We start from the raw sequence: 24,924 nt of genomic DNA, 5'->3' as shown, positions 1-24,924 counted from the left end.
ATCCATCTAATCCACATGACTTTTCTAAATCGTTTCATATTTATCGCTTTTACAAATGTATTAGATTTTAACCCGTGGTATACCGCGAGACGATTAATTTTTTAAAGGTAATATATATTAAAACTTGCAAATTTTATTTTTATAAAATATTTATATTTTACGGTTTATAATTGTTATTAAGTAACGCTATGCCACGAATCTATAAGACAATTGTTAAAAAACTGAAGTTTTAACCCTTATTAAAACAGCATATTAATAATATTTTATAATTTTATAAATATTGATTCAAATACATCCACCATATAACCGAATTCCAAAATAAAACTCGTTCTGTAATTTCTTTACCCGTCCCGTGAGTTTTTTTTTAAGTCGTAATTTTTAAAATTTAAGAATTATTTATTATATATAAAAGTTTTGCAAATTGTATCATTCTCTAATACATTTATATTTTATAGTTTAATTTTATATATAGTAACATTATACATATCACATAACATTTTTGGTTTTATATAATATTTTCTAAATTAGGATAATTTGATATGTTTAATATTAGTGGTCTTAAAAAATAATAAATTAAAGATTTTACCCGTATTGAAACGGTGGATTAATTATATTTTACTTTTTTATTAATGTTGATTCAAAAACCCGTCCTTCTAAATCCGTCTTGCCAAAAAGCCATTTATTTTATTCATATTAATTTTATTTATGATATGACTCTGAATTCTAAACATTTTAGCTAATAACATAGGAGTGCACCATATTTATTTAATAGGGGAATGTACCATATGACCCGAATGCACTTTTATCCAAATCCACCAAAAAAATCTTGCAAAAATACTATAGAGATAAGAAACGATAGTCGGTTTTAATAGGTATAAGATTAGCAAATATATTAGTTAGCTTAAATTAGTTAAAGAATACAAATTAAAAAGGTATATTACACTTTATTCGAATATAATATCAAAACTTATATAACACAGAGATTTGATAAATTTTTAATTGTTGAATACTTTTTTTTTGTACAAATTTTTATGTGATTAAGATTTATTGATTTCGTATATAAAATATTAAATTGTTTTACGAACTTATTTGTTTATAATTTGGTAACAGAAAGATATTTGAATATTCGGTATATTTTGCTTTAGTTTAGAAAATCTTTGATGACCCGTCTTTAGATTCAACAAGCCCTATAATTAAGAAATGAATATTGTCGTTAAATGATTTTGGTAACCTTAATGATGTCATTAAAAGATTTTGTTTTTGATTAAATTTTTCTAATGGTATTGTCATGTAATTAATTACAAAAATTAAGGTTACATTTAAAATGTATTTCCCAAATAATATAGTAGGATTAAAAGGATACTAAAAGCTAATCACATGCTTAAGAAGCATTGATTATAGTACGTTATTTCTTTTTCTTTATCGGTTGATCCTTCTTATTTTGTTTAGCATTAAAAACTGTTATATTTTGCCATCATTTTTTTTGTAAGATTCTGGCATTACTCATTACCAATTAATTGTATAGATTATTTCAATAAAACAAATTTTACCTGGTTCTAGCTAGGAGAAATGAACATAACTTGGTTAAACACATATGTAGTTATAGAAGAGAGAAAGATATATATATATATAGGAATTAGGATTAACTCTGAATTGGGGACTTTTAAGTTTTGGAAAATAGCAACCAAACTTTTCCTTCTTTTTTTCTGTAACATCTGCTATCAAACTTATTCATCAATCTTAGTAAAGTATAATTTTGTTATTTCAAAACAAAAGTATCCAAGCTAAATTGGGTTTTCATATCTGATTTGTGGGTTTGATAAAATTGGTTACACACTATCGTGCTGCCAAAAAAAACAATAGACCCAAAAGGCCCATGTCTTTGGCCTTGTATGGCTGTATCATCAGAGACAAGGCAAATGATCCATCAAATTGAGATAATAAACTAGTGCATATATAGTAATCTACGTGATGATTTGTTAATAGACAAGACGAGTTTGTTATTTGTTAATTAATGATAGATAGCAGATTTTAATGGAATACTCTTTATGAAGATCACATGAAAATAAGCTAATAACCGAAATTGTAATATCTTTCAATGAAAAAACAGGTGCGAATGTGCGATCATTCCTAATCATCTTATTTGCATGATGTTACTTTAATTTATGGTAAGTTGATCACACACATTTCAATGCATTTGTGATGAACTTAATAATTAACCAACCGAAAGCAAGAAGCTATATATATATCGCTTCTCTTGCCTATTTAGATCTCCAAGCCTCCACTTTCTTACACTTTCAACTTCCATTAAAAGCAATCAAAGCAAAAAAAAATGAAGATTCTTGTCTTGATTTTGTTTTCACTTAGCACCCTTCAAAATGTTTGTGGATTCGATTATAACGAAACAGAACTAGAGAGTGAGGAGAGTTTATTAAAGCTATACAACAGGTGGACGAGCCACCATCACGTTCCTATGAAGTTCGAAACAAAAGAAAATAGATTCTAAGTTTTATTAGGTCATTTTTCATGTTATTTCGGAAGACTTAGAATCTATTTTCTTTTGGCTTGAGTTTCATAGAAACGTGATGGTGGCTCGCCCACCTGTTATATAACTTTAATAAACTCTCCTCACTCTCTAGTTCTGTTTCGTTATAATCGAATCCACATATATTTTGGAGGATGCTGCTAAGTGAAAACAGAATCAAGGCAAGAATCTTCATTTTTTTTATCCTTACACAGCTATCAAATGAGAATGCGACCCTTCAAAGGCACAAGGCGTGAGGGTAACCATCGATCAATTCGCATTTGTAGATCCATTCAACGAGGCAGCCCTTCTCAAGGCTGTTGCAAGCCAACCTGTAACAGTTAGAATTGATGCTCATCATCCAGATTTTAAATTTTATTCAGGGGTAATCGAAAAATGTATGCATTAATAAATTCGCAGAGACAAACCCCCAGAGAATGGTTGGCAAAAAGCATAAAGCTATAAATGAAAATTTTCAGTATAAAACAAAAAAAAGTTTCAGTAAGACAAAGCAAAAATTAAACGAGAAATACGTTAACCAAAAAGGCCCAAAACGGATTTGATGCTGTTTCTGACGTGAACGTTAGAAGTGAACCCAGTGGACTGTATCCAAATGTTATTTTTTCCAATTCCAACACTGGAATCTGACCCGATTCACAGAACCATCGACCCGACTCGTTTTACAGAACCGGCTCGTCGTCACACGGTCTCTGGTGACGAACAGGCCACGCGTGACTACATACATAATTTGGTTTCTCTTTTTTTTTTGTTCTTCTTGTTCCTCTTTGGTTTTTGACATTGGTTCTGGAGAAGATGAGTTCGGTAGAACCAGACATGGAAGATCTGTTCCAGGAGAAGAAGCGTGTCAGGAATCCTCTCGTTCCTCTCGGTTTGTGTCTTCTTCATTTCCTCTTTCTTCTGATCTCATTTCACGAAATCTCTTTTGGACTTTCAGATGTTTATAGGCTTCTCTTTACCAAATTGGTGATTTTAGTTTCTGGGTTTTTATCTACCCGATCCCTAAACACAGTTACTTGTTCCGTTTGAATCATGAGATTCAGAAATGATTGTGAAAATATGTAATTGAAATTCAATTTGTGGATTTTTTTTGTTTGTTTGTTACAACTCTGTGTCGGTATGTATGATTTTGTCTTTACAGAATCTCAATTCTCAAGAATCATGGTAGATGGCAGAGCTATATAGAGAGTACCTTCAGATTGTAGAAACTCCATTCATTATAAATGTTTGTGGAGTTGAAAACACATTTGAAAATTAGTGAGAACAAATTCGTTTAGGATATATCAGTTTCTCGAATTAGTCTTTATGTTCTCTTGCTGGTTCTTATCTATGGAGGTTGTTTCATTGGCAAATTGTATGAGAATTTGTAACTTTGGACCTCAGCGAGCAAATCCATGATTATATGTATCTATAAACATTGACAGAGAAAAAACTGTTTCATTGTGTCAATCACTGACAAAATGCATGGCTTCCCCTGTAATGAGATTTTGAACTATTGAGGATTGTTTAAGTTTTGTTTTGTTGATGTTCTCTGAATAGACTCCAATATTCTCTTGGTCAATACTGTTAGACATTTCAAAAATTGATAATTTCTTTCAATATTGCAGGTGCACTTATGACCGCGGGAGTGCTCACGGCTGGGTTGATTAGTTTCAGAAGAGGCAATTCTCAGTTGGGTCAGGTTTTGATGAGAGCTAGGGTGGTCGTCCAGGGTGCTACTGTCGCTTTAATGGTTGGAACCGGTTATTACTACGGTGATAATCCGTGGAAGAAGTGAGCTCCAACTACTTGTTCGTTTTCACATAATTGAGATGACACTCGGGAAATCTGCGGGCAAAGGTGTGTGTGCTCTCGCTCTGAGTGTAGAAATATGCGGTCTTGCTAGGATTTAGTAAGGGTACATTACATGATTTGAATAATTTGAAGAACGAACAAGTATCGTTGTATCTTGATCAATTGATTAGATTGATTTAAGGAAATTCTCCGAAAACCATCTTTACTCTATCTGTCAAAATCTCATTATCTTTCTGCCGACAATCTCTGTGTTGTTTATTTACTTACACTTATGTTTGAGTTTTGACTTCTTGAAAGATCCTTTGAGAAACATGGGACAATGCATTATCACATAGACTCTATTATCAAAATATATAATGGCAAATAAGTGGGAGTGAAGAGACTATGTATTAGAAGGCAAGCTATGTTTAATGATTTCAGAACATCTTAGTGGAAGACAATGGTGGGCCTAATAGTTTCCTAATCATATTCTTGTGTTTTTTTCCAGCTTATTGTGGTTCTTGACCTTCTACATGTGAAATCCTAATTACATTTTTGGTCTTTTTAGTCAATAATGGTTATGGTTTAGCTAATAATCATGCCACCAAGACATAAAGATGGGACCAATGAGAAGCTTTTGGAATGATACACTTTTAAAGCGTGTCTTGATGTTTGAAATCTCATGACTATATTTTACAGTGACTGATCACTGAGCTATACTCAAAACTGCTTTTTCTCTTCAAACACCAAAATGTGTAGGTTACTTTTGTCTGAAATCCATGAAACTGAAGCTCTTTCACCTAAATCTTCATCTGCAGCAACACTAACTCTTATGAACCAGAAAGATCCATCTTCAAGCTCTATAGTGTCTGTTTTATGTTTAGTTATCTCTGGTCTTGCTCTTATCATCGTCTTCCTCGGTGTCCTCTACTTGATCTTCAAATTTCTCCGCAAGTCCTCGACTTTATTTCCCATTCCCCATTTCAACTACAACCCAGATCTCTTTTCTTTCTCCTCGCCTCAGCTCCAGCACCTGTTCTTCCTCCATGACTCTGGTCTAGACCAGACTGCCATCGATGCACTTCCAGTGTTCCTCTATGGTAATGTAACCATTAGTCTTGAACAGCCATTCGATTGCGCCGTATGTCTCAATGAGTTCTCTGACACAGACAAGCTCAGACTACTCCCTGTTTGTAGCCATGCTTTCCATCTACACTGTATCGACACATGGCTTCTTTCGAACTCTACTTGCCCTCTCTGCAGAAGATCACTCTCAACCTCAAACGTCTGCTACAACCACTCGGAGACTCTTGTCGCCCCCTTGTCTGGGCATCAGCAGGTGGATGACGGCAAAGCCTCCCTTGCTAAAAGAGTTTTCTCTGTTCGTCTCGGGAGATTCAAAAGCACGAACGAAAGTCAAAGTCAACGACATGATGTCAAAGATGAAATCGGGGTAAGAATGCCAAGAAGATGTTACTCGATGGGCACGCAACAGTATCTCGTATGCGATCAAGATTTTGTGGTGGCTCTGTCTTCGTCTCCTCGTGAGGGAAATATCGGTCGGTAATAAATGCTCCATTCACGAGGGTGATTCGGTATAACAAGACTCTGGTAGTTGGGGTAGGCTCTAATGTTTTGTAGTGAAAAGAGAGTATGTCTATGTCAAAGATCTGGTTTTGGTCGGAGAAGAAGAGAGTTCTGTTTATTAAACAAAAATAGGTGGTTTTTTGGTTGCATCTTAGTCTTCCTTGTTACTTACTACAGACATGAAATCGTTAGAACACAGGAAAATTATAGAATCAAAATATTAGACCGTCGTGATACATTTACAAGACACGTTGAAAGAGGAGTAACTTTCAACGATAAATAATAAATCAAACCAAACTTAACTTTTAAACAAATAATAAACAAGGAGGAAACGCAACTCATACGAGAGACTTTTCAAACGCCTATCGTCGAACTCGTCCGAAGAGATATCATTTCACGGCGTCAACGCTGATAACAGCGGGAGATTTACCTGAAGCAACGGGGACAGAAGCGTAGCGCATCGAGAAGCTTCTGACTCCACCGACTCCAGCTTCGTCGTCGTCGTCTTTGTCTTCATCTTCGAAACTCAAAGTGTAACTCACAGGATCGTATCGGAATTTGTCACTATCGTCCCAGTCTTGACCTCGGCGTGGATCGCGGTTGAATCTGCGGATGAAAGTCTTCCACCGTGGCCCAGCCACGATCTCCGACCATTCTCGGATCTTTAGAAACGCTCGCACCCACCACCGTGGCTCCTGGTGGTTGTTTCTGTGAATTCGCTGCCACCAGGAGGATTTAACGGTGGTGGAACAGCAAGACGATTCACCAAGAAGCGGATTCGCTTGTCCAACTTCCATTACAAAAGGGTCGAAACTGAGTTTGAAGGGTTTTGGTGTAATAGAAGCCAACACGAAACTGTTTTTTTAGCTGTAATCAAACCATTGGCTGCAATTTTATATTTTAAACAATCATAGACCAAGTCACATATAAGTCATAAAAATTGTATTGTCCCCTACACATAATATTCAAATTACTTTTAAACATCTCGATCATGAATTTTATTACGAATAACCTAATTAAAAAAAAAATTGTATACCTAGATCACATCTTTTTCATTAAGTTTTTGACCATCGAGCAACATAAATAGTCAATAAATTGATTTACGATCATCATCTTTTGTTTTCGTATAATACTCTCTGTTGTTTCTTTGTATGTGTCTTTAATAAAATTAATTTTAGACGACAAAAACAAAATCAGCTAAACTAATGTTTAATATTTGTCAGTAATTAACTTTTCTATCAACGAAATAATTTTTCATAGACACAGGCTCTCTCCTCTCCTTAATTGTCTCCAATATGGTCTCATTCTTCTACTCCCACAAATCTCTCCCTTCCATAACTTGAAACACACGCAACCCCCAAATGAGCAACCTCCACCTCTACACCTCCGCACGGTTTCGCAATTTCCCGACAACATTCTCCCTCCGTCACCACCACAACGACCCCAACAACCAACGCCGTCGATCCATCTTCTCCAAGCTCCGTGACAAAACTCTCGACCCTGGCGGTGACCTAATCACGAGATGGAACCACATTTTCCTCATCACATGCCTCCTCGCTCTCTTCCTCGATCCTCTCTACTTCTATCTCCCCATTGTCCAAGCCGGAACCGCATGTATGTCCATCGACGTCCGTTTCGGCATTTTCGTCACATGCTTCCGAAACCTAGCCGATCTCTCCTTCCTCATCCACATTCTCCTCAAATTCAAAACCGCTTTTGTATCCAAATCCTCTAGAGTCTTTGGTCGTGGAGAGCTTGTTATGGACCGCCGTGAAATCGCTATCCGTTACCTCAAATCTGAGTTCGTCATCGACCTAGCCGCCACCCTTCCTCTTCCTCAGGTTCAATTCAGCTTATTTTTATTTTCCTAGGGCTCATATAGGTAACAATGGCAGAATAGTGTTACTGATGAAACATTTCAAAACCAACCGGTGACAAATTCAAGGCCAAGAATTATTGATATTATGTTCTGTTCTTTAAATTGAAATCTCTCTGTTTTTCTCAGATAATGATTTGGTTTGTGATACCAAATGCTGGAGAATTCAGATACGCAGCTCACCAGAACCACACACTTTCATTGATCGTCCTTATACAATATGTGCCTCGCTTCCTCGTCATGCTTCCTCTCAACCGTCGAATCATTAAAGCCACCGGAGTCGCAGCCAAAACAGCCTGGTCCGGTGCAGCCTACAATCTCATCCTTTACTTACTTGTGAGCCACGTAAGTAACCATTTCTCTTTCTTATACATGACTTAAAAATGTCTCTGTTTCACAACTTGGTTTCCCTTTTAGGTTCTTGGATCGGTTTGGTACGTTTTATCGATCCAGAGACAGCACGAATGCTGGAGAAGAGAGTGCATTAAAGAGATGAACGCAACGCATTCACCTTCTTGTAGTCTCTTGTTTCTAGACTGTGGATCGTTGCATGATCCAGGTAGACAAGCTTGGATGCGGATCACTCGGGTTCTGTCAAATTGTGATGCACGCAATGACGATGACCAACATTTTCAGTTTGGTATGTTCGGTGATGCGTTCACTAATGATGTCACTTCCTCTCCTTTCTTTGATAAATACTTCTACTGCCTTTGGTGGGGTCTCCGTAACCTCAGGTTGGTTGATATTCATCTGTCTTAAAACAAATAAAACCGCTGCTTTTGGCGACTTGTTAACTGATCTTTTTTTCTTGATTTGGTTTTGTGTAGTTCCTATGGACAGAGTCTTGCAGCGAGTACACTGAGCAGTGAGACTATATTCAGTTGTTTCATTTGTGTCGCGGGTCTTGTTTTCTTCTCTCATCTCATTGGAAATGTTCAGGTAAAATTCAAATGAAAATTAGCTCTCTCCATAGTTTTTAATGGAGTCTAAGTGATTTCTCTGCTTTTTGAAGAACTATCTGCAATCGACGACTGCTAGGTTAGACGAATGGAGAGTTCGAAGAAGAGACACAGAGGAATGGATGCGACATAGGCAATTGCCAGATGAGTTACAAGAGCGTGTAAGGCGATTCGTCCAATATAAATGGCTAACGACTCGTGGAGTCGACGAAGAAGCCATTCTACGGGCTCTACCATTGGATCTTCGTCGCCAGATCCAACGACATCTCTGTCTTGCCCTCGTTCGCCGTGTAAGCCACACCAGAATAACACCACATTTCCATTACGTTCCACTCAAGTAAGAAACCCTAATTTTACGTTCTTTTAATTTTTCAGGTGCCGTTCTTTGCGCAGATGGATGACCAGCTCTTGGATGCGATATGTGAGCGTCTAGTTCCGTCCTTGAACACAAAAGACACCTATGTTATACGCGAAGGCGATCCTGTAAACGAGATGCTTTTCATTATTAGAGGTCAGATGGAGAGTTCAACTACAGATGGTGGACGGTCAGGATTCTTTAACTCTATCACACTTAGACCAGGAGATTTCTGCGGTGAAGAGCTTTTAACCTGGGCTTTAGTGCCAAACATTAATCATAATCTACCATTGTCCACGAGAACCGTAAGGACTCTCTCCGAAGTAGAAGCTTTCGCTCTCCGAGCAGAGGACTTGAAATTCGTAGCTAACCAATTCAGACGTCTTCACAGCAAGAAACTCCAACATGCTTTCAGGTAATCCTCGTATGGTCTCATAAGCAATATAGGTTTCTTGCTTCACACGCTATAAGGTTTCTTGATCTTTATGTTTTGACTGTAACCAGATACTATTCGCATCAATGGAGAGCATGGGGAACTTGTTTTATACAAGCTGCTTGGAGGCGATACATGAAGAGGAAATTAGCAATGGAGTTAGCTAGGCAAGAGGAAGAAGACGATTACTTCTATGACGATGATGGAGACTATCAATTCGAAGAGGACATGCCTGAAAGTAATAATAACAACGGAGACGAAAACAGCAGCAATAATCAAAATTTGAGTGCAACAATATTAGCGTCTAAGTTCGCAGCTAATACTAAGAGAGGTGTTTTAGGGAACCAAAGAGGATCTACAAGAATTGATCCTGATCATCCAACTTTGAAGATGCCTAAAATGTTTAAACCAGAGGATCCAGGATTCTTCTGATAGTTGTTGTGACAAATGCATTTAGGATTTCTGACACTAACTTGATTTGCTGTAACCAATAGTCAGGTATACAAAGAAACATTATTACAGATTGAAGTAATTGTGACTTGACGTCGGTCGATATTATGTCGATTTCTATCCAACGCACTCTTGGCTCCTACAGCATTTATTGGTACACAAAGTGGGCTTTGAAACTCATAAAACACCTTGTGTTTAAGTCTAATTATGTTTTCACATAATTTAGGTGAATTAAAAAATTAATTAATTATAAATTGAATTTGGGCAATGACCATATTTTGGTCAAAAATAATGAGAATGACACTTATAAAAGAAAAATAAAGGATATAGTCATAGACTCATTCCACTATTTGATTGGACGAAAATGATTTTTGATTACACACTTCAACTTGTATTTTTCTTCGTCTACATGATTTTGTGCAAACCAAAAAAAATATGTAATCCCTTTCAGTTTATTGCTTGATATTTTTAATATATAAACTGATTAAATCTCGCAATCGTGTCAAAAACCATATATTTGTCATTTATGCCATAATTTAATTTTAAAGATGAATATGTGAATATAGAATGAAATCTGAAAATAATATTGTAAAAAGCACATAGAAAAAAACCACCTTTTTCTCAACTTTAATCATTTTCTTGATTAGTAACCTTTTGGAGCAGTAGAATTTTCTCATTGTATTCAAATGGTACGAATTAAATCTTCTTATTAATAGCAGATGATTTTTTTTCTTTATTTGTCGAAAGATTTCAAGGGACAAACATCACAATCCGCAAAGTAACCTATATTTACAAGAAAAGATGAAAAACATACCAAATAGATGACACAACTACCGCTTAGAAAACGACTTCACACCATAACTAGCAACTTTTGCATTTATATAGATATTTCCTTTATTTTCATTATAATTTTTCCACATTGCCACAAAAAATGATATCCACAATTAATTAATTTTAATTTGTAGTTGGATCTAAATCTAATATGAAAGAAAAAAGAAAAAACATATTGAGTCTGAATCATATGGATACACATACCAAAAAATCAGAGATCACGGCAAGACAACTTTTTGTCTTATCTTTTAGTTTTTTATTTGTCAACGTTGTTTGTTGTCTTACTAATTTATTTTAATTATTTTTTCCCGAATCTCATTTTTCTAAGAGGGAAAAAGAAAAACATTTCTTTTTTCTCTTATGCAATAAAAATCGCTTCTTTTGTCTTTGATATTAGGAAACGGACAAATCAGTCTAGTCAAATAGAGCCATTCAAAGTACGGCAACACAAACCAAGAGAGTGTAAGTTAAGCGACATGTGTTAGAGATATCCGGAGATCTCAACCGTTGGATTCTTTCTCCTTCAAATCAAATTATAAATCCCATCAAACAGAGAGAGAGAGAGAAGAGGAGGAGAATTCGAAGAATAAAAGATAAGAACTTTGACGTTTTGAAGCTTAAAGCTTGAAACTTGTTTCATCCATGGCGGCTCGTAGAGTGTCTTCTCTTTTATCTCGATCTTTTTCAGCTTCCTCTCCCTTACTGTTTCGTTCTCAAGGTATCTCACACACAAACAAACAAACCACTGTTCGATCTCTCTGCTGAATCAGTGAATTTTCCACTGTATCTCCATGTTTCTACTTTATCACTAAACTTATGCTGAATTCTACAAAATTAACGTTATGTCCAATGAAATAGACTGAAAGTTAGATTCTTTGATTTGTGGGTCTATGTCGAATCTAGGTTGTGATGTGTAAAGATGATAATTTTCAGGGAGAAATTGTTACAATGGAGGGATCTTAAGGAGATTTGGAACCTCTTCTGCTGCTGCTGAGGAAATCATAAACCCATCTGTTCAAGTTTCTCACACACAGCTCCTCATCAATGGGAACTTTGTTGACTCTGCTTCTGGTGATTAAAGTTTTCATTTTTATTTGTCTCCCACGTAGAGGAATTGGTAGAAAAAAGCAAAGTTTTTTGAGTATTGATATTTGGATTTGGGGATTTAGGTAAGACGTTTCCGACTCTTGATCCGAGGACAGGCGAAGTCATTGCTCATGTAGCTGAAGGCGATGCTGAAGATATCAATCGAGCTGTGAAAGCTGCAAGGACGGCCTTTGATGAAGGACCTTGGCCTAAAATGAGTGCTTATGTATGTATATTACTACTCTTCTTGAGTCTTCAGTTTTATGAACTTTAATGTGATATGGATGGTCACATATGGTTATTGTTTTGGGTTTCAGGAAAGGTCAAGAGTTTTGTTGAGGTTTGCAGATTTGGTTGAGAAACACAGCGAAGAGCTCGCGTCTCTAGAGACATGGGACAATGGCAAGCCTTACCAACAATCCTTGACCGCAGAGATTCCCATGTTTGCAAGATTGTTCCGTTACTATGCTGGTATCATAAAACGAACTTAAATCTTGAGAATTCTGGTGCTTTTGGTGTTACTTTCTGTGAATGAACATTCTTGGTTTTGCTTTGATGTGTAGGATGGGCGGATAAGATTCATGGACTAACAATTCCAGCTGATGGAAACTATCAAGTTCACACATTACATGAACCGATAGGTGTAGCTGGACAGATCATACCGTGGAATTTTCCACTTTTGATGTTTGCTTGGAAAGTTGGTCCTGCTCTTGCTTGTGGTAACACCATTGTCCTCAAAACCGCTGAGCAAACACCTCTCACGGCTTTCTATGCTGGAAAGCTTTTCCTTGAAGTAAGATACATCCGATAGATTCTCCTATTGTCTTCTCTAGGAAAAGAAAAACTTTGATGAGTAACAATGTTTCTTGTGAAATTTATGATAGGCGGGTCTTCCTCCTGGTGTTCTGAATATTGTTTCGGGATTCGGTGCAACAGCAGGTGCTGCCCTCGCGAGTCATATGGATGTAGACAAGGTAGATATATTTATTTACTTGCTGCTAACTTCTTTAAGAAACTAAATTATCTTACATTCTTCTTTTTGCTTCAGCTTGCTTTTACAGGATCGACTGATACGGGGAAAGTTATACTTGGATTGGCTGCTAACAGCAATCTTAAGCCCGTAACTCTGGAACTTGGAGGGAAATCACCGTTCATCGTATTCGAAGATGCTGATATTGATAAAGCTGTAGAGCTTGCACACTTTGCCCTCTTCTTCAACCAGGTTTTGTCAATAGTAGAATATATTCACCTTGAGCTAAGCTGACTCATTTTCCTAGCTAGTTCTTGAGATAATGTTGAGTAATGTTTTTGTAGGGGCAATGTTGCTGCGCGGGGTCTCGGACATTTGTTCATGAGAAAGTGTATGATGAGTTTGTTGAGAAATCAAAGGCACGCGCATTGAAACGTGTTGTTGGTGATCCTTTCAGGAAAGGCATTGAACAGGGTCCTCAGGTAACACATACACATTCCTTCCTTCCATTAAGAAGAGTTTAGCTTTTCTACTTTGTTGATTGGTTTTGTGATTTCCGTTTTCACAAAAACTTTGTATAGATCGATTTGAAGCAATTTGAGAAAGTGATGAAGTACATAAAGTCAGGTATCGAAAGCAATGCTACTCTTGAATGTGGTGGTGATCAGATTGGAGACAAAGGTTACTTCATCCAACCTACTGTCTTCTCTAATGTTAAGGTAAAAAGAAAACTCTTCTAAGACATCTTTAATGTTCTTCTATTACCGATTCTCCATGGCATTAATCTCGAACGCTTGGTTCAACTACAGGATGACATGCTTATCGCTCAAGACGAGATTTTCGGTCCAGTCCAATCGATCTTGAAGTTCAGGTATATAGAGCTACCAATAAAACTGATCCAGTAGACAAATAAGTCACAATTTGGTAAAAATGGCTGAGTTGTTAGAGATTTGGTAAACTGAAACTAATTTCGAACCAACCAAACCTAAACTTTTTTTAAAGATAAATGTATTCAATTAAAAAACAGAAACCATGATAGATTTGGTTTAACACTGGTTATGATGTTGGGTTCAGTGATGTGGATGAGGTGATAAAGAGGGCGAACGAGACGAAGTACGGGCTAGCGGCAGGGGTTTTCACGAAGAATCTGGACACGGCAAACAGGGTTTCAAGGGCTTTGAAAGCTGGTACCGTATGGGTTAACTGCTTCGACGTATTTGATGCAGCCATACCATTTGGTGGTTACAAGATGAGTGGGAATGGGAGAGAGAAAGGCATATACAGTCTCAATAATTACTTGCAGATCAAGGCAGTCGTCACTGCTCTAAATAAGCCTGCCTGGATCTGATCTCTGGAGTGTGGTTTCAGCATCATAAATGCTCAAACAAAAGAAATAGACTCTATAAAGTTACAATAGTAATAATTAAGGTCATGGTTTGTAATTTGAGTAACGGATTGTGATACTTCTAATAAATTTTTCATTGTTGTTTATTCATCACATAGCTGTTGTTACACTGAGACTTGTGTGTTCATTTTGGTTTTGCAAGATTTCTATTGAAACTGAAAACAAACATGAAACTGAAAAATGCAACGAAAATTAGAAAATATATATCTTAAAGTAATTAAGAGTTAAAACTCAATAATTAATTAAAAACTTTTCAGTTGTTTAAATATATACTCTGTTTCTATATAAATGTAGTTTAAGAGTTTTTATTTTTTTCAAAATAAGTGTTGTTTTCAACTTTCTATACAAATAATAAATATTTAATATTTTAATCAATTATATTTAATTAATAATATTTTTATATAAAAGAGGTAGATTAAATGAGACTTTCATGATTTTTTTAATATGTGTATAAAAACCTTAAACTAATATGAAACAAAGGAAGTAGTTGTTAATTATTAAATTCATATACAGTATATTCTTAGAATAAAATATCAACATAAAATTGATCACAAGTATGAAAAAAATACTTTTTATTAAAAGGTTTATCAGATAAATATATTTTTCCTTTTGTAACAGACAAAAAATTATACTAATTTTGAATATTTATTATATTTCTTAATAAATTTCGATACAAGTTTTCTATTTAAATAATATTTTTAACATGACTGAAAAATGTTGAACGCATCAGAAGTGACCAAATCGTGAATTTTAACTTGTTCGTCAGCCAGAAGTTTCCGTTTCTCTTTAGTTTCTTCATCGCGATTTTTGCTACTTGGCTCCAAAATCCCTCCTTTTTCTTCTTTCTCACTTGCATCATTAGCTCACGATTTCGAGTATCGATTCAACCATTTTGATCTTCAATCTATCTTAGGGTTTCTCCTTAATTCTTCTCTCGGATTTTAGCTCTTCTCGACTATTACTCACCTCTCTCATGGCGATGAGAGGTGTCGATTTCAAGTGGTGAGCTCTCTCTCTCTCTCTCTTCAATCTTCATTCACTTGGGTCGATCTAAAGGGGACGGATTGCGAATTTGATTATCGATTCCCATTTTTTTTGAGTTTTGGGGTTTTCTGATTTTTGTAAATTGTGCAGGTACGATGGGTTCTTCTTGTCGATGCTTGCGACTAGTGTGTATCCTTATGCTACTTGGATTCTGTCAAATTTGTTTTTTTTCTTTTTCGGTTTTGTTCTTGTTTGGATCGAGCTGAGAATTCTCATTCTTAAAGCTAATTCTCCACCATTCGATATAAGATTTGATGATCGAGATACAGTTGGTTAATCAGAAGAAAAAAGTTTATTTCTTTGAAGATCCGATTGATTAGTTTTGGTTCTTGTGGGATAGGTGAACTGGATTTTGTTTTATTAGGGTTTAAGGTGATCTAGATAACCTCTCCATTTCGTTTCCTTAATGGTTATTTTGCGTCGTAGAATCATTGTAGCTGTCAACTGGAACAGATATCGAGCTTGTGAATACCCGTTGCATATATGGATTGTGGTAGCTGCCTCAGTTCTATTCTTTTTGTTGCTCTTTCTTATTATCAGTTTCAGTTTCATTTGTGTTTGTCTCCTATGACTTCAGGTCGATTACACCACCGTCTTTATCTTCCGTGTCTTCATGTTTGTTGACAATGGTCTTGCTTCTGGACTTGGCTTGTAAGTTCCATCTAAATCTCCCTAGTTCTAGAGTTACAATGAGTTTTAAAGGTTTTTACTTTTTGGAATCTTCCCCGGTTTCCCAGAGTTATCTGAACAAGTTTTTTTTTTGCGTAAAATTGTCTTTGCTATCCTTATTCCTTAGATAGGCGTTTAATTCATTGAGAAGTATTAGATTATGATAAATATAAGCTATTTGGGAAGCATAGAATTTCTTTGTAGCTCCAGTCGAATAGGCTCTTCTAGTTGCAAGCTTTATCTTAGAAGTAGCTAGTTGCAACGTTTCTCTATCTCTCTAGGTAGCAAATTTTATGAATATATGGTTTCTTATGTCACATTGATTTCTGGTATGAACATCTGTTAGGGATTTTGGAAGTCAACAGCGGAACGCCATGTTTTGTGGGAGAGTGGTTGTCCTGTCTGTCCTATCTCTGCTGCTGTATCCATTTCTGTGGGCTTGGACTGTAATTGGTACACAATGGTTTACAAAGTCGAAAACTTGTGTAAGTAGTTTTTCCGATCATGGCATATGATTATTCTTGTTGGAAATCTGTTGCTGAGTTAGTATGTATTATCTTGCCATAGTTACCTGAAGAAGGCCAGAAATGGGGCTTTCTTATTTGGTTGATGTTTAGCTACTGTGGCCTCCTCTGCATTGCTTTCATCTGTGTCGGAAAGGTAGATTTATATCAAGCTGTTTTTTTTTTTGGTTTGAAGAGGGCACCCCACTTAATGGACTTTACTTGATAGTGGTTGACACGAAGACAGGTACACTTATTACGTGCTCAGCAGGGAATTCCGATTTCAGAGTTCGGGGTAAGTTCCAGGATCCGATTATTCAACTTCAAGTCCTTTACACGATGAGATAGTTTCGGAGTTTGTCATTATGATTTTTGTCTCTAACTGCTTAGTTGCAATTAGTCTCTGACACTTCTGAGTAATTTTTCAATGTCTGTGTCTTGTCCCCAGATTTTAGTTGACATGATTAGGGTACCTGACTGGGCATTCGAAGCCGCAGGCCAAGAGATGAGAGGCATAAGTCAAGATGCTGCTACATATCATCCTGGACTTTACTTGACTCCAGCCCAGGCAAGTCTGGTCATTTATTCTCAGCAAGCTAAGCAGCGAGTAACTTTTCTTAAATAAATATGTGCCTAGAAGCCTGTGGTTTCAATCTCTCCCATCCAGGGAAACAAATTCGCAGCATTTATGTTTCCAGTACCTGTTGCACAGAGTCTGTAGAGAGGCAGAAATCTTCTTTGTTAATGATGTCGACGAAGAGATCATTGGCAGGATGTGATTATGTCCAAATTTACATTTATCATATCTCTGTCTCATGATTCCAAAACATCTAATATTTGATGCTTAACGCTTTGATAAACAGACAGAAGCTGTTGAGGCACTCATTCAAGAACTTCCTAAGTTCAGGTTAAAAGCTGTGCCAGATGACTGCGGTGAATGCTTAATCTGCTTAGAGGAGTTCCATATCGGCCATGAGGTACTAAACATCACTTTTATAAATGATCTCCATTGCTAGGGATCCAACTTCTTATCCATGCTGTGCTTGTGTGCTTTTCTCGTCCCAATGCTGTCCTTTGATTGAGCGGATTTTGTCTGAATCTTACAGGTTAGAGGTTTACCTTGCGCCCATAATTTCCATGTGGAGTGCATAGACCAGTGGCTGCGTTTAAACGTGAAATGTCCCCGTTGCCGGTGCTCGGTTTTCCCAGACCTCGATCTCAGTGCATTATCCAACCTCCAGAGCTCAGGAACCGAACAACATTCACAAGTAAACACAGAAACATCAGAAGCTCGGTACATAAGAAGCCAACCTCAGAGCGAGAGCTACTTCTTGAGAGTTCAATCCTTAATTCACCCAGTCCACACAGATACCGCTCTGGAGACTGCAGAGAACGGCGGGGTTCCTCCTGTCTTGACCGATCTATCTCCATCTCGGAGATGAGAGAAAGAAATGAGCCTATGGAAATTTTTACTCAGTACTAACTCTCGACTGATTTGCCAACCCACTCTCTTAAAAAGTTTTCAGCTTAAACAGTCTTGGAATGTAAATAAATTGGGGTTTAAAGAAGAGAAAAACCAATCTTGGGTTTACATTTGGTAAGAGTGGAGTATTATTGATCATGTTCAAACTCTTTAATGATACACATTGTTCAGGTTACTTAGTTATGGTTAACCAGTTTTCTATTTTATATACCCAAACCATACGAATAAAATGTATAAATCACATTTCAAACTAAAATAGTCCCAAAATTGGTATACGAGTTTGTTTCGCCAATGAATCTCTAATTTGAACATCACGAGTTTGTTCACTGGTACCTAAACAAGATTTTCCATCAGTAACATATAACCTTTTTTTTTTTTTAATTGTTTCTTAGAACTAAGAAAATATAATCTACATTCTACAATGTATGATAATACATTGATATACGCATTATTCTTTCAGTAATTTAATTGAGCCAAACTTAGAGACCAAAAACGGAAAAGAAAAGTATATTACAAGTTTCGTAGAAACGTAAATATATATTTGTATATATATTCATTTATATACGGGTACGTACGAAAAACGTCGACCAACTACAGTAAACGTCTAAACATGAATAAAAAATCTTCACAGAATCTCCTCCACCAATATATGTTTTGTATACATAAATATAAACGCGTATCCCTTTTTCATTCGTCAAAATTTTAAGTTTTCCTTCAAGTAACCCACGATCGCTTGCTGCCAAAAAATTACAAACACCTCTAAGCAAATGGTTTGAAAGCAGAAAAAGGTAAGCACATACTTTGAAAGCGTAAGGTAACTTACGAGGAAGCAGAGAAGGATACAAGCGGCTGCACCGGGGAATAATGCGTACCAAAAGTTCAGTTTATGCAACTTTGCTCCGTCTATAAACAGTAGTGGTAAACTCGCCGCTGTTGTGTTTTCCAAAATCATATATATACAAACATGAAACATCAGTAAACTATTTTTGGTAAGAAAAAAAAACTCAACATTGATATATACAAGAAATCCGAAGTTTTGGATTTTTTTTCTGTTCTAGACATAAAACCAGGACTTTCAAACAAAAACTTTTTTTTTGCTAAATTCGTGAATATGTAGAAAATCTGATTTTATTCCACGTAAAGGTGTAGTGGCCTAAAATGCATGATAGTAAGAATCTATGATTTGATCCATTGCATAGAACAAATAGAAAAATTTACCCCTACTCGAGACCTACTACTATCCTAATCACTATTTAATTGATTTTTATTTATGTTTCATTCCAAAATTCTATATTAAGATTAGGATATCCGCTGTGCGCTAATTTTTTAATTTATTTTTGCTAGGATTATATTAGAAAATTATTCTCAATATTTTAGTGATGAAATTTCTATATTTCCAAAAAATAGAATTGAATTACCAGGCGGATGGTTGGCACGAGTGATGACCATGAACGCGATGGAAGCGGCGAGAGCGGTACTGCGGGCTAGCCAGCTTGGCCCAAAGGCGGAGAACGCCAACACTCCAATGGCTGCACAACCTATTTGAGCCGTGAACATATTGTATTTCTGAAATAAATACACATGCACCCATCAACACATGTTATTAACAATTAATAGCTAGCATTTTATTGCTTCATTTTTCGCAATTATTCATTTCAATCGCCTGTAAAAAAAGCATTTAGGAAATTACCCGAGCAGCAGGAGCAGAAGGAGTGGTGAAGAGAATGGCAGAGACAGCACCAAGTGGTGCAACCGACATTGAGATCCCTTTAGGGTTTAGCATTTGATCTATTCTTCCCATTATCGCCATCGCCGCAAAGGCTCCTTTTCTCATTCCCAATATTGACAATAATTCGGTTAGAGATTCATGGTTAATAAACCGAGTGATTCAATTATTTTGCATGATGTTTTCGAATAAATGAAATGATAACACGACTTCTACTATAGATAGATGTTTCCTTTACAATTGACAAATTTCTAACCAAATATTAGATAATAAATTTATATATATGTGCCTCCATTCAAAGATATATATATGATCGACGATGACTTTTTCGAATGTGTATATAAATATTATGAAGCTCACAATGAATTTAACAAATAAATATTAGTAATCGTGATTCTTACTAAATTCAAGAATTGGTCAACCTCGAACAGTTAGATTCATGTATACCCTAAGATCAATAGCTATCTGGTCGTTAGAAGAGACACAATCTCTCTGTCTCTCTCTCTCTCTTCCCTAGTGTTCGGACAAAGAAAACTGCTGTCTAATGAAGTTTATAATATGTTTTCTCATTTTATATGTTATCATTTTCTTATCTCTTCTCCTTAATGTTTTAATTTTTTCGAATCTCATATAGGATTCGTAGTTTGCATGATATGAAACGAGTTTCATAATCATTCTTAAAATCCAATCAAGAATTTTTTTTTATATCAAAGTCTAAGACTATTTGTAACAAAATGAGCATATAATAATATCTCCGGTGCAAAGATTAGTGATTCAGTTTAACTACTAATTTACCTGCTGCAGGCCAGATGACGTCACTCAGCGACGGAGCCACCGTGGTCTTTTCCGGCTTCCAAGACTCCCAAGAAACCGCTGGAAAATCATCAGAGGAAGCCACCGGCATAGACACGCCGGCGCTTTTACTTACTCGCCGACGATTGCTCGACGACCTTAGGCTTCTCATATGCCTTACAGATTCATCAATACATAAACCATAAGAAGAGACTCCTAAGAAGTGATGCCTTTTGAAACCAACGGTTACCATTGATGGCGGAATAATAAGATTCCGGCTATGAAGCTGTAAGTGGCCGGAAGGTAGAGGCTTCACCGGAAGCGAAGCCATGGTTGTTGAGAGAGTGTTTTGATGTAAATATCTCAACAAAGACTCAAAAATATGTTCCCTTCTTTTCTTTTCTAATTAGGGATGACAGAGAGAGAGAAAAGAGAGAAAGAAGTGGACAATGATATAACAAACACTGAGATTTGTGTTAATACATATATTATATGGTGTGATGTAACACCAGTTAAAATGAATGATATACAAAGGTGGATATTTTCTTTTTGACACTACTAAGGGCATGCTACCGTTTATGGCATGGAACCAGAATGATTTTTTCTTGTGTAATAGTTGTTGATATTGTCTTTTCTTTTTTAAAAAATGTGAAGAGTTTTTGATATAATTGTCACCAAATTTCACCACTCTAAAATGCCGACTTTAATTATTTAAAATTATTATTCAGCTGATATTATTTAATCTGATTAAGAACAAGGACCTACATGTATTATAGTAATAATTAACAGAGGAATGACTTTACATAAAAAATGATAGATGCAAGTGGATATGCCAAAAAGAAAGAAAAGCAGTGGCTTTATAAGAGGTGAATGGGGTTCAAAGGTGAGTCTGTTTGATCAGTCGAAAGGTCATTGGATTACAAGTGTGGCTTCATATAATACTTAGTTTATTTCTCCTTATTGTTATTTTAATTTGGTTTACTAGAGATTTGTATTTGTATTTCTGTTATGTATATGGAAGTTGTCGCCTTCACATGCATACACATGTTCCATGTTTCTAATCGTGAACACCAATCATAAATTAAAATAACATTTATGTATATTAATTAAGTTATAATATAACCCAAATTTTTTTAGTGTCTTCTTCTCTCAAAGAGGAACGAATCTTCAGTTACCGGTTAAAAAGATCTATCAATTGATTCTTACTCGTTATATAACTTCTTATAAAGTAATTCACTGACCGAAATAAGAACAAAATTTATGACAAGATTAGTACTTATTTTGAGAAAGCAGACAAGGCCAAGACTTTGGGTTTTGTACTTTGTACCTTCAAACCCATACCAATCACATAGAAAAACATATAAAGCGAAGCAAAACTAAGATACTGATTTCTAAACCCAAAGACTCTGCTTAAAAGCCCATTTATACTGTCGACCATTTTATTGTTTACCATTGGATCTGACTGGTTTACTTAAACGCATAGAAGAAAAAATTGGAGGAAGCAAAAACTTGAGTGAAGTCAGCAAATAATCTATGCAAATTTCATGGTTTCCTCGGACTAATCCAAACAATGTTTTCTTTGCAGAAAACTCTTTTTTTAAAGCATCATGGTTCATGGATATCTTTTTTCAGATTGCATCAATACATATCAATTTTTTTATCTATACGTAAGACAAAAAGACTTAGACCAAGTTCATCGATAGTTTTTAGTGGGTTTCTTAGTTGGTCTCTAAGAGAATAATGGGCCTAAATTAAATAAAAATTCAACAAGAATTTTAGGAACGTTCCTAAAATTAGGTTTTTGGAAACTCATTAGAAACGCATACGTGGCTAATTGTGATAGATTGTTTGTTTTAAACAAAATGAATTTTTTCTCAGCTTTCTCTTTTGTTTGGTTTCTCCGTCGACGATACCAAAGGCGATTCAGCTTGATTTGTTTGATCCAACGTTTTGATCATGAAATCGGGAGAGCAACCACATATACTCAATATACAACCGCCGGAATGATGATCGACGATGAGATTGTTCACCAAGTCAACTTCAAACCGGATCTTGTGGTTATATTGTTCAATTCTTTGTAACACCAGGAGCTTCTATCATGTGGCTATCTCATGAGCTCTTACCAAGAGGTAGAATCCAGCTCTGTCTCAAGTATATCTCTTTTAATGCACTTCGAGTTTTCTGAAATTTTTGCTCAAAAAACATGGTTGTGGCAAAACAGAGCCTTTATCTGACATATAGATGGCGCTTAAGAACAGGCTAATAAATAATATGTTGTCTTAAGTTTTAGTTTCTATCTGAATGTTGCATGTTTGGTCAGAATGTACTTCACCTTCTAATATTTCGGCTTTAAGTTTTAGCTTCTAGTATTTCGGCTTCTAGTATATGTGTAATAACTTTGAGACTGAATGTTTGGTCTGAATGTTTGTGTTTGGTCTGAATGTTTTCAGTTTATGGATTAATGAGATGAGTATTTGTGTTTGGTGAATGTTTGTCTCAATGTTTTCAGTTTATGGATTAATGAGATGAGTATTTGTGTTTGGTCTGAATGTTTGTAGTTTACGGTTTTGTTTCATCTGTTAATGTCATGATTTGCTTCATTTTGCAGGACTGGGAAGAATAGAAATGGTGCCAACATCAATTGTGGAAGAGACCAAATGCTTTAAATGTATGTATTGTTGTGAGTTTTATCGATTAATGAGTTTGGTCTGAACTTAACCATATCCATTAATGACTGAATGTGTGTGTTTGGTCTGAACTTAACCAAATTGATTAATAGATGAATGTGTGTGTTTGGTCTGAACTCAACCATATCGACTAATAGATGAATGTGAGTGTTTGGTCTGAACTTAACCATTTTGGTTACAATCGAGTAATGAGTTTTATTTCATGAGTTTCATCTATTAGCTTATGTACTTGACCATTTTGTTTTCTAAATTTTTTTTTTTTTTTAAAAACCCTCTTGAAGATTTCACCATTGAACCATAAAAATTACAAAAAACTCTAAACTACAAAACAATCAAAATTAACTAATAAACAATTTGAAGAAACTCATATTAGAAACCAACCAATGTGGATGCTCTTACGTGAACATGTACGTGAAACTCGGTAACAAAGCCCATACCGGTTGGGCTTTAATATACTTTAAAAAACTTGGGTGGTGTTACATTTAGTTTTAAAAAATATACGCACTAACAAGTGTGTCGATGGTTTTGGGCCAAAATCCGTAATTTCTTTAAACCTGAAATCACATCATGTAATATTAGTTTCGTTACAAGTGTCACTCGAACCGACGACCTCTAATCTTCGCCTAAAATCTTTACCAATTGAGCTAATAACACTTGGTGAACGAAAAAAAATTACCATTCAACATTTTTATCTATTTAATTTTGGGCCTTTGAAAATGCTTACATGTGAAAGTTTTAGAATATATTTTTTTAAAATATTCCTATCATGATTTCTACAAACACCAACAGATCATACCATTATAGATAGTTGATCGGTATTTATTTTTGAATTTAATATTAAATTATATATTTGTTTTTTTTAATATAATTTAATATTAAATTAAAAAGATACCGATCAACTATCTATAATTGTATTTCTTATTTGTGGAAATCATGACAGGAATATTTTAAAAAAATTCTGTCCTAAAAATTATATATAATTAATCTATTGGAAATAGTTGATCGGTATTGCCACTTTGACAATATAAAATTATATATAATTAATCTAATGAAAATAGTACTGTTTCAAATTCTAAGTTCCTGAGTATATATAATTTGTAGACAAGCCTACATCGAACAATCTTTTCTTTTTTACATCGAGCAAGTTGATATTGAGAAATTGTGGTGATTCATTGTGGGACGTCCCCATTAGGTTGAAATTGCCGTTTGATAAAATATTTAAACTTGTATGGTCTAATGTTGTTTAGACTGTAGTATTTTTTATTTTATAACGGTTAATAATTTTATTTGGGTCAATACTCAATAATTATCACTTTGCGGAAAATGGCGGCACCATAATTTTGTTTCCAGGACATTGGTCCTAAACTACATTCTAGAACAAATTAAATTAAACTTCTTAAAAGTCTCTTGTCCAAGTATCAAAGGAAAACATCTACATCATTAAATTTGTTTTATTTATTCTAAAGCTCATATGCAAAATTATAAGTTGAAAAATAAGAAAATGTGAAATATATACATAGTAATTATAGTTTTTGAAGACTGTGAATAGACAAGTAAAATATCCGGCGAGCAATCAATTTAAAACCCAACCAAGTTCGAAAAAAAACTACGCAGAAGAAAATCCTCCTAATATCGTATCAGTATTTTCCATTGGTGTCAACTAATAAATAACAGAGCTGCGACCAACCTTTCTCAGCTTATCAATATCTTAAAATACATAAAAATAATCCATAAAAATACATGTAACTATCGT

At 35.4% G+C, this 24,924-nt stretch overlaps 7 protein-coding genes and 1 long non-coding RNA gene across 13 annotated transcripts; 5 read left to right on the top strand and 3 right to left on the bottom strand.

Moving 5' to 3' along the window:
- Positions 1–2,413: 2,413 nt before the first annotated feature.
- Positions 2,414–2,970, bottom strand: AT3G07855. Its single transcript, NR_141361.1, has 2 exons — positions 2,735–2,970; positions 2,414–2,598 (listed from the first exon to the last, which is right to left on the bottom strand). It is a non-coding gene; the product is annotated as an other RNA (long non-coding RNA).
- Positions 2,971–3,035: 65 nt separating this feature from the next.
- Positions 3,036–5,882, top strand: AT3G48030 (hypoxia-responsive family protein / zinc finger (C3HC4-type RING finger) family protein; the record flags this gene model as incomplete). 2 transcript variants are annotated; one of them, NM_114672.1, is made up of 3 exons in its annotated part: positions 3,338–3,413; positions 4,150–4,315; positions 5,075–5,882. In NM_114672.1, the coding sequence occupies 3 exons, from the start codon at positions 3,338–3,340 to the stop codon at positions 5,880–5,882; spliced, it is 1,050 nt and encodes a 349-aa protein (NP_190386.1). The 2 variants fall into 2 exon arrangements, with proteins under 2 accessions (NP_001326258.1, NP_190386.1); NM_001339346.1 differs by having other exon boundaries at positions 3,036–3,413; positions 4,150–5,882.
- A 211-nt stretch (positions 5,883–6,093) lies between these two features.
- AT3G48020 (uncharacterized protein) lies at positions 6,094–6,892 on the bottom strand. The gene has a single exon (NM_114671.3). It carries the CDS (start codon positions 6,697–6,699, stop codon positions 6,292–6,294), a length of 408 nt encoding a protein of 135 aa, NP_190385.1. The 5' UTR covers positions 6,700–6,892; the 3' UTR covers positions 6,094–6,291.
- A 259-nt stretch (positions 6,893–7,151) lies between these two features.
- Positions 7,152–10,155, top strand: CNGC16 (cyclic nucleotide-gated channel 16). The gene is made up of 7 exons (NM_114670.2): positions 7,152–7,743; positions 7,908–8,123; positions 8,196–8,512; positions 8,606–8,717; positions 8,791–9,027; positions 9,113–9,507; positions 9,597–10,155. The coding sequence occupies exons 1-7, from the start codon at positions 7,264–7,266 to the stop codon at positions 9,955–9,957; spliced, it is 2,118 nt and encodes a 705-aa protein (NP_190384.1). The 5' UTR covers positions 7,152–7,263; the 3' UTR covers positions 9,958–10,155.
- A 967-nt stretch (positions 10,156–11,122) lies between these two features.
- ALDH2B4 (aldehyde dehydrogenase 2B4) lies at positions 11,123–14,428 on the top strand. The gene is made up of 11 exons (NM_114669.4): positions 11,123–11,524; positions 11,740–11,877; positions 11,976–12,118; positions 12,210–12,363; positions 12,456–12,685; positions 12,777–12,866; positions 12,941–13,114; positions 13,207–13,344; positions 13,444–13,581; positions 13,672–13,733; positions 13,937–14,428. The coding sequence occupies exons 1-11, from the start codon at positions 11,449–11,451 to the stop codon at positions 14,208–14,210; spliced, it is 1,617 nt and encodes a 538-aa protein (NP_190383.1). The 5' UTR covers positions 11,123–11,448; the 3' UTR covers positions 14,211–14,428.
- A 514-nt stretch (positions 14,429–14,942) lies between these two features.
- On the top strand, positions 14,943–18,198 carry SIS3 (SUGAR-INSENSITIVE 3). 5 transcript variants are annotated; one of them, NM_114668.3, is made up of 10 exons: positions 14,943–15,269; positions 15,402–15,440; positions 15,738–15,804; positions 15,889–15,962; positions 16,327–16,465; positions 16,548–16,640; positions 16,713–16,778; positions 16,932–17,051; positions 17,347–17,460; positions 17,590–18,196. In NM_114668.3, exons 1-10 carry the CDS (start codon positions 15,241–15,243, stop codon positions 17,923–17,925), a joined length of 1,077 nt encoding a protein of 358 aa, NP_190382.2. In that variant the 5' UTR covers positions 14,943–15,240; the 3' UTR covers positions 17,926–18,196. The 5 variants fall into 5 exon arrangements, with proteins under 5 accessions (NP_190382.2, NP_001325940.1, NP_001325938.1 ...); NM_001339344.1 differs by having other exon boundaries at positions 15,738–15,962; NM_001339342.1 differs by having other exon boundaries at positions 14,966–15,269; positions 15,402–15,804; positions 17,590–18,198.
- A 147-nt stretch (positions 18,199–18,345) lies between these two features.
- On the bottom strand, positions 18,346–21,132 carry AT3G47980 (Integral membrane HPP family protein). The gene is made up of 5 exons (NM_114667.5): positions 20,488–21,132; positions 19,657–19,790; positions 19,385–19,532; positions 18,790–18,896; positions 18,346–18,702 (listed from the first exon to the last, which is right to left on the bottom strand). The coding sequence occupies exons 1-5, from the start codon at positions 20,813–20,815 to the stop codon at positions 18,661–18,663; spliced, it is 759 nt and encodes a 252-aa protein (NP_190381.3). The 5' UTR covers positions 20,816–21,132; the 3' UTR covers positions 18,346–18,660.
- Positions 21,133–22,373: 1,241 nt separating this feature from the next.
- On the top strand, positions 22,374–23,374 carry AT3G47965 (uncharacterized protein). The gene is made up of 2 exons (NM_202672.2): positions 22,374–22,613; positions 23,093–23,374. Exons 1-2 carry the CDS (start codon positions 22,583–22,585, stop codon positions 23,194–23,196), a joined length of 135 nt encoding a protein of 44 aa, NP_974401.1. The 5' UTR covers positions 22,374–22,582; the 3' UTR covers positions 23,197–23,374.
- The last annotated feature ends 1,550 nt before the right edge of the window (positions 23,375–24,924 follow it).

The sequence above is a fragment of the Arabidopsis thaliana genome, chromosome 3 (genome assembly GCF_000001735.4).
Source record: "Arabidopsis thaliana chromosome 3, partial sequence".
Taxonomy (NCBI): domain Eukaryota; kingdom Viridiplantae; phylum Streptophyta; class Magnoliopsida; order Brassicales; family Brassicaceae; genus Arabidopsis; species Arabidopsis thaliana.
Note: the sequence above shows the minus strand (reverse complement) of the source record. Positions and strands in the feature narration are given on the sequence as shown.